This window comes from Paralichthys olivaceus, chromosome 19 (genome assembly GCF_024713975.1).
Source record: "Paralichthys olivaceus isolate ysfri-2021 chromosome 19, ASM2471397v2, whole genome shotgun sequence".
Classification (NCBI taxonomy): domain Eukaryota; kingdom Metazoa; phylum Chordata; class Actinopteri; order Pleuronectiformes; family Paralichthyidae; genus Paralichthys; species Paralichthys olivaceus.
The window spans coordinates 20285008-20292500 of record NC_091111.1 but is presented as its reverse complement, the minus strand read 5'-3'; the positions used below and the strand labels follow the sequence as shown (position 1 = coordinate 20292500).

The window sequence follows — 7493 nt, the reverse complement described above, 5'->3', positions numbered from 1 at the left end:
AATGTTTTTATTATTGTTTAATCATTTAATCTAGAAAAGCTCAATAGTCTATAAATAAGAAATTACCCACCACATTGACAGAGGTAACTTCTTTAATGTCCCTTTATTATTATCTATTAAATATTTTACAAACTTTTTATTCATTATGATGAAAAAAAGTTTAGTGATGAGAAAAATAACTGCTGATGAATCAATGATCCACCGTCTGAGTTAATTCTATATCTATATCTCTATCCATTTACCTCGAGTCTTGTGTAGTAGAGTAGGTTGAGCAAGGCACTAACACTGTCGGCGTTCAACTCCCAGAGAGACGCTCAAAACGGAAACAAGAAAAAAATCAGTTTAACAAGAGACGTGACAACAACACAAATGAGTCAAACACAAAATATTTAAGATTCAAACAAATGTAACGAAACGTGGTCCAAGTTTCTTTTTTCACATAAACTCAAAACAGGTGATTTACTGATGAACCTGTTTCAGCCACGTTAAAAACACTGAAATCAGTCACTGATGCACTTTGACCTCTCAGAGCTGAAACTGAGGATTTTCACAATCAGTTCCACTCCTGAATATTTTATCAACGTTTTCGATAATGAATCAGTAACAAACGTCTTCACTCGTCCAACATTTTCCACTTGAACTTTAACGCTGAGACGACGACAAGCAGCAGAATAATCACGTTGAGAAGATGAAGTCACCAAATCTGTTAGAAATAACTTTTAATACGTGAAGGTTTAATATTTGGTATTTTAAAGATCAGTTTCCTTTTTACAGGAATTTTCGGACGTCAGCTGAACCGATACCTGAGATTTAGTGCAACATCTAAATTTGGCGCTGAGAAGTTTTTGCAGGTCGTTCTGAGAGAACCAGGGACGTTTGACGTCATCACTGAACAACTCAAAGTGTCGCTGAGTCACATGTAGCTGAAGCTTTGTCTCTGAGACACAGTCAAAGTTTACGTTGTGATAAGAAGACGATCCTGAGGTGGACATTCCAGCCGAGAGACGACGAGGCATCGATTTGAAAACGGAGGTTTTTTCTTAGTTAAGACGTTTAAAATAAGCTCTTACATCAAACCTGTGATCAGATGTGAGACACAAAGCTGTGAGACACAAAGCTGTGAGACGTGGGACAGGAAGTTCAGCACTGCGTCTCCTTGGTGTCGATCTGATGTTGTCTCTGCAGTCTGAACAGCAGCATCTTCGCACTGCGACTCATCTCGCTCTTCTCTGTCAGGTCCTCGAACGAGCGCCGCGCCGAGCGCCCGAACGCCTCCAGGGCGTCCTGGTCCAGGTGGGAGTCGCAGCTGGGGTCCTCCTGGATGGTCGCCATGCGGGGACTGTCCAGATGAGGGGGGGTGTGGTCGGAGCCCGGGGGGGTGCTGGTCTGCTGGGGGCTGCACGGTTGGAAACGAAGGGCGGCGCTGGGGAAGGTCGGAGGTTTGAAGATCCGAACAGATGCGGACTCCAGGCTGCTCAGGAGCTCGGCATTCTGGGTAAACAAACCTTCAGAGTCAGGTGGTTAAAGGAGCAAATCTGAGCCCCGCCCACTGTTGTACCGTGATGTCATCAAACGTCCGATCAGACAATAAGCAAAGATACTCACGCTCGGGAAGAACAGAGACTTGGTGCTGCGCTCGTATTGTTGATTGTTGTTCTTGTCCTGGAAACATGAAGAGTGACACGGATGTAACATACATATATGCTAACACATAGAACATATGTGCTAACACATAGAACATATGTGCTAACACCTAGAACATATATGCTAACACCTAGAACATATATGCTAACACATAGAACATATATGCTAACACCTAGAACATATGTGCTAACACCTAGAACATATGTGCTAACACATAGAACATATATGCTAACACATAGAACATATGTGCTAACACCTAGAACATATATGCTAACACCTAGAACATATGTGCTAACACCTAGAACATATGTGCTAACACATAGAACATATGTGCTAACACCTAGAACATATGTGCTAACACCTAGAACATATATGCTAACACCTAGAACATATGTGCTAACACCTAGAACATATGTGCTAACACATAGAACATATGTGCTAACACCTAGAACATATGTGCTAACACATAGAACATATGTGCTAACACATAGAACATATATGCTGACACCTAGAACATATAAGCTAACACCTAGAACATATGTGCTAACACCTAGAACATATGTGCTAACACATAGAACATATGTGCTAACACATAGAACATATGTGCTAACACCTAGAACATATATGCTAACACCTAGAACATATGTGCTAACACATAGAACATATGTGCTAACACATAGAACATATATGCTAACACCTAGAACATATGTGCTAACACCTAGAACATATGTGCTAACAACTAGAACATATGTGCTAACACATAGAACATATGTGCTAACACCTAGAACATATGTGCTAACACATGAAGTATGACAGCCCCTCACCACGCAGTGAACCAGGATGCTGAACGGGACCCAGAAGAGCAGAGAGAACGCCACCACTGAACCCACGATGTTATCAGCCAGAAACTTCCCGAATGTGTTGATGTCGAGTTTATCGATGAAATCCCACAGACGCTCGATCACATCCTGCACCTGCTTCATGCACTTCCCCTGCACAGACAGTGCACGTGTTTAAACATCGCGCACGTGTTGAATTAGACTTGCAGCCTTTAACGTCACAGCTACTTTACAGAAGTGTCGTCTCACCGCTCCATCACAGAAGCCCACGGTGCAGGGTTTCCCTTTACGCAGGAACAGGAAGTTACCCATCTCGTCCTGGTGGGGGGCGCAGAGGCCACCGCTGCTCCGACAGCAGACTTTGCAGGACGAGTTGGTTTCTGCGGAGAAACAGACTCATTAAATATTTAGTCCTCGTCAACTTGAGAGAAAATCTGCTCTTCAAATAAGCAGAAATCGTTTTGCTAGTTTTAGGTCACGTCGGTTTCAAATATGAAGTTACAGCAGCAGAGCTCAGATAAAACTTCTAACTGGACGTGATGAATTCAATGGTTTTTATCTCAGTCCAGTGTTTCCTCCTCCTCGGGGAAACTTAGAGTCAAGTTTGTTTTTGGTCAGAGGCTGTTTCCAGATGTTCCTCTGAAAACAGCTGCTCCTGCAGATCCATAACCTGAAGCTAAATGAGGCTAATTAGCTCCTTAGAGAGATCATGATTTCATGTCAGCTGAAACAGACGGACTGACGGGTACCGTTGCAGGCGCAGGGCTGCAGCTTCAGCACGGCCTGACAGAATGGAACGCACTCTCCGTTCAGACACTCGCCGTTGTCCAGACACACGGTTTTATCCGGAGCATTTTCTGGGGGCGGACACTCGCTGCTGTTTCCTGTTGACAAATAACACAGCAGACGTGAGGCGTCGGGACGAGGACAGCTGATGCATGACCTTCGACCTGTGTGCTGACCTGTGCAATTGGAGTGTCCTTTGCAGGTGGCGTCGATGGGCTCCTGACAGACTTCACCTTCGGACTCGAAACTGCAGTCTTTACAGCACGCACTGTTCCTGTCACTAAACACAAAACAGTTTGTTGAGCCGTGAGGACGGACGGACAACCTGAAAACATTAATGCCTGAAACGACAGAAATGTCTTTACAAACATCTGCTTTATGAGTTTTAGTTTGGTCCATGTCCCATCTGCTGACATGGAGGAGGAAGGTTTATGACTGTAGCCAGACACCAGGGGGCGATCCAGATGTTATGCCTGTGTCAGTGTGTGGTCAAAGTGGTTCATCTGGTTCATCAATACAAATTGAATCTTTTGTTCTAGTTCAAGTCCGACGACTAAAATCCTTCAAATCAAGAGTTAAAAACAATCGAGACTTAAACAGTCGCGAAAAATTGTAACATCAAAAACACTTTTGACTCTTGACACAAGGGGGAGATGACGACACCCACGTTTCACCAAATGAAACGTTCTTGATTCAAACTGCAGATTTCTGCAGGTGTGAAAATATAATGTGGAACTTTACAGATTGCACCTTTAATCTGACTTGTAGCCCCGCCCCCAGCTGGTCTGACCTGCACTGAGCTCCAGGTTTGAGGCGGCAGTCGGCCGTGCAGCAGCGATCTGAGTTGATGTTCAGAAGTCCAGGATCACACTCCTCCCCCTGCTCCACCCGAGAGTTCCCACACACGTTAATGTTTCTCTTCCTAAAGCACGTCAACGCCTTCGACCTCAGACGCTTCACGATGGAGCGTTTGCTGCAGTTTGAGAAAACCTGGAGACACGAGAGAGAATTCACAAACGTCGTCCTTCAGGTTCAGCTGATCTGAGTGAAGAACAGGAAGCAGCACCTTGTTGTTGACGTGGTCTCCGCTCACAGCGATCGGGTACATGACGTATTTCCCTCCCTCGTCCTCTCGGGGGGCGCAGTGCGGGATGTTGTCGGGGTCGTGCTCAGCTCCGAAGTTGTGGCCGAGCTCATGGGTCGTCACCAGGTCCGCTTCCTGCAGAGACCAAACTGTTTTCATTTCCTATGACGGCAGCAGGACGGTGGTCAAACACCTGTTCAGAAAAACCACCCACCTTCGTCAAGATGGTCTTCCCATAGTTCATAGTGCTGGTCAGACCCGTGTTGAGGTAAATCGCTTTCTGTTGGTTTGTCGATGAAGGACACGCTAAGGAAACAACAACATGTGACCACTGAGCTTTCACTCATGCCCAGGTGACATCAGCAACAGGACTCTACCTTTGGAGCAGAGGCCTCCGGGGATATCGGGTTTGGACGGGGCGACGTAGGCGAGACCCAGCGTTCCTTCATCGAAGTCCTGGTAGGTGAAGAGGTGCGCCAGGCACACGTTGGAGGCCTTCTCTGCGATGTCCACACTGAACTGCTGCAAGAGGACAAAGCCACGGAGAGAAGGCAGGATTCAACATACAACTCGCAGCGTGTTGGCGTGACGCTGTAGTCGAGGCAGCGTTATACCTCCAGCAGTTTCTTGACGTCCCACACGTCTCTGCCCTTCTCTGGACTTCCTCTCATGTTGAAGTGACTTTTTCCTGGATCCACAGAGGTCGGAATCTTCTTGATGATGATCTGACAGGAAACACGAGTGTGAAACGTGTTTCTTGCTCTGATGTCACCTGACTCCACCCAAATATACAACAAGCCAATCACAGTGTTCCGTCATGTTTCTCACCTGCTGGATCTGAACCCCGTAACCAATGAACTCATCGTCCCACGATGTGTTTCTGTAGATGTCGTCCACGCGATCGATCAGCTCGATCTGAAAAAAGAGTCAGGTGACTATCAGCATTCATTGAATCACATGTGTAGAGGTGTGTCCATGTGTAGAGGTGTGTCCATGTGTAGAGGTGTGTCCATGTGTAGAGGTGTGTCCATGTGTCAGGTCTGACCAGGTAGTTGAGCGTGGTGCTCTCCTCCTCTCGGCCCATGTGTTTGAAGAAGCGATGGTCTGCCACCAGCAGCAGAGGACACGTGTTTCTCTTGTGGTCGTGGACCTGACGTTTCCCTCTGAACACGGATTCTGAGCAGGTGAGGAGAAAAAACATGTTAGTAACACGCTAATAAAATGTTAGTTACAGACACTCCCTGGAGCTTAAAATCTGTTTTAAATCAATCGTTAAAAATGGCGGGGCATTAAAATCGGCTGTTTATGTGACAAGCAGCAGCTGGTTACGAAAAATCGAACCTCAAACCTTCAGTGAAAAAAGTCCAGACAAAGAAAATCTTTTAAACAAATCTCATTGTAAAACAAATGGAGGCAAACAGATGTGCGGACCGTCTTCCTCGCGCTCCGTCAACATGACTGTTTGAACGCTGTCAGGGAGGAGGTGGCTGGGGTCGGAGGTCACGTAGCCGCAGACTGAAGGATGCTGCAGGCGGCTCAGGTTTCTGATGTCCTCTGAGCGGTAGATCAGCAGGCGACCATCAGGGGGCGCTGACGTGAACCTCCACAGAGGCTGGACAAAGAAGAGAGAGAGAACATGTAGGAGCTTTTGTTTTTCGCTGTCGGGTGGTCGGCGTCTGTGTCGTACCTCGATGTTGAATTCTGTCTCATCAGTCAGGATGTGAGCGGAGAACTCGTGGTCGTCAATATGAGCCTGAACTCGAGAATTCTCTTCTCCTGGAAACACAAGCCTCACACTTTTATTTCCACACACACACACACACACAATAGTGAGCCGTTCATCATTAGCGGTGTGTGAGCGCCTCAGACGTACCGATGACATGTCCAGTGAAGAAGTTGTGTCTGTTGATCTGGTAACTCTGCTCTCCGTCCTCGTCCACAACCACGACTCTGAAATCATCAGTGAATAGCTCGTCGTTCGTCCTCAGGTACAGTCTGAACGTCCTGCGCACACACACACACACACACACACAGGCTGAGTCAGCATCATCCTGGTGAAACCTGCCGTTGCTCTGAGTGAGACGAGGACCTCTTCAGGGCGTAGAAGCTGAGCGTTTTCTCCACGTGACTCTGAGTTTGGACATCTCGGCGGCGGACAGAGTGCGTCTGCAGGCTAGAGAGAGGCAGCACGTCGAAGTCGTCCAGCATCGACCTGAGAGACTCTGCGGAGGAAACACATGGCGACATCACCACCGGCACTCAGGAACCAATCAGACGATCCGGTTCATACTTAGATTGAATTCAGCCACTGATAACGTCTGGATTGAAAACTTTACAGGTGGAAATGTTCTTTAGTAAATCATAATATATATTGTGTGTGTGTATATATATATATATATAGAGAGAGAGAGAGAGAGAGAGAGAGCGAGAGAGAGAGAGAGAGTTCACACGATTATAGTTTATAGTCACATGTTGACTTATTACGTTAAGTTTATTTAGAAGCTACTGTAACGATTTCTGACAGGATGATTTTACAGTCGCTCTCGATGACCTGGAGTCAAACTCCGTGTTTTCAATATATAAACTGAAGTTTCCGGATGAAAGCGGAAGTTCGGACTCACCTTCTTCCTGTTGCTCGGTGTCTGCGGATCGAGCCGCTTCGGAAAAAACCGTGAGAACCGCGAGGATCGTAAAAACTGCGATGTCCGGTCTCATGTTTACCGGCCCCGCTGCTTCCTTCAAAATAAAAGCTCCAACATCACAGGCAACACGTTCACGATGGTTTGGACGAAAGTGTTCAAACACGTCCGCTGATACAAGTCAAGAATGAACTGAGATGAAAAACAAAACGTTTCCGCTCCGAACACCAGGAAGACGGAAACCTGCAAGTCAACCCGCAACAGGCAGCACATGCGGGACGGAAGTAGATACAAGCGCCTTCAAAATAAAAGCCTGACGTCCAAAGAACAAAATAATACACTTAAATTAATTAAATATTTTTTAAATTATACTTTTAAAATGCAACGAGTAAATCAGTAGAAGAGAGTAAATGATTCATCCCTACATCCATTACAGATGATTATATAATGACGTCAGAATGACATGAACATAAAGCTAGTATTGTTTGTCATGTTTGTTGC

At 46.0% G+C, this 7493-nt stretch overlaps 1 protein-coding gene across 2 annotated transcripts in view; it reads right to left on the bottom strand.

Annotated features, from left to right (window-relative positions):
• The window catches only part of adam17b (ADAM metallopeptidase domain 17b), an 8263-nt gene extending 999 nt beyond the window's left edge, over positions 1 to 7264 (bottom strand). The window contains exons 1-18 of one of the 2 annotated variants that reach the window (XM_069514526.1): positions 6975 to 7264; positions 6443 to 6575; positions 6227 to 6357; positions 6041 to 6129; positions 5785 to 5965; positions 5399 to 5529; positions 5182 to 5268; positions 4968 to 5078; positions 4731 to 4875; positions 4568 to 4659; positions 4336 to 4488; positions 4060 to 4259; positions 3446 to 3549; positions 3233 to 3367; positions 2733 to 2863; positions 2469 to 2636; positions 1606 to 1662; positions 1 to 1491 (exon numbers count right to left, since the gene is read on the bottom strand). The exon at positions 1 to 1491 is cut by the window's left edge and continues 999 nt beyond it. In XM_069514526.1, the coding sequence (XP_069370627.1) occupies positions 1141 to 1491; positions 1606 to 1662; positions 2469 to 2636; positions 2733 to 2863; positions 3233 to 3367; positions 3446 to 3549; positions 4060 to 4259; positions 4336 to 4488; positions 4568 to 4659; positions 4731 to 4875; positions 4968 to 5078; positions 5182 to 5268; positions 5399 to 5529; positions 5785 to 5965; positions 6041 to 6129; positions 6227 to 6357; positions 6443 to 6575; positions 6975 to 7068 (2493 nt within the window). In that variant the 5' untranslated portion in view covers positions 7069 to 7264 and the 3' untranslated portion in view covers positions 1 to 1140. Of the gene's footprint in view, positions 1506 to 1605; positions 1663 to 2468; positions 2637 to 2732; positions 2864 to 3232; positions 3368 to 3445; positions 3550 to 4059; positions 4260 to 4335; positions 4489 to 4567; positions 4660 to 4730; positions 4876 to 4967; positions 5079 to 5181; positions 5269 to 5398; positions 5530 to 5784; positions 5966 to 6040; positions 6130 to 6226; positions 6358 to 6442; positions 6576 to 6974 lie in introns of both variants that reach the window. The other variant, XM_069514527.1, reaches the window with a different exon arrangement.
• Positions 7265 to 7493: the final 229 nt, after the last annotated feature.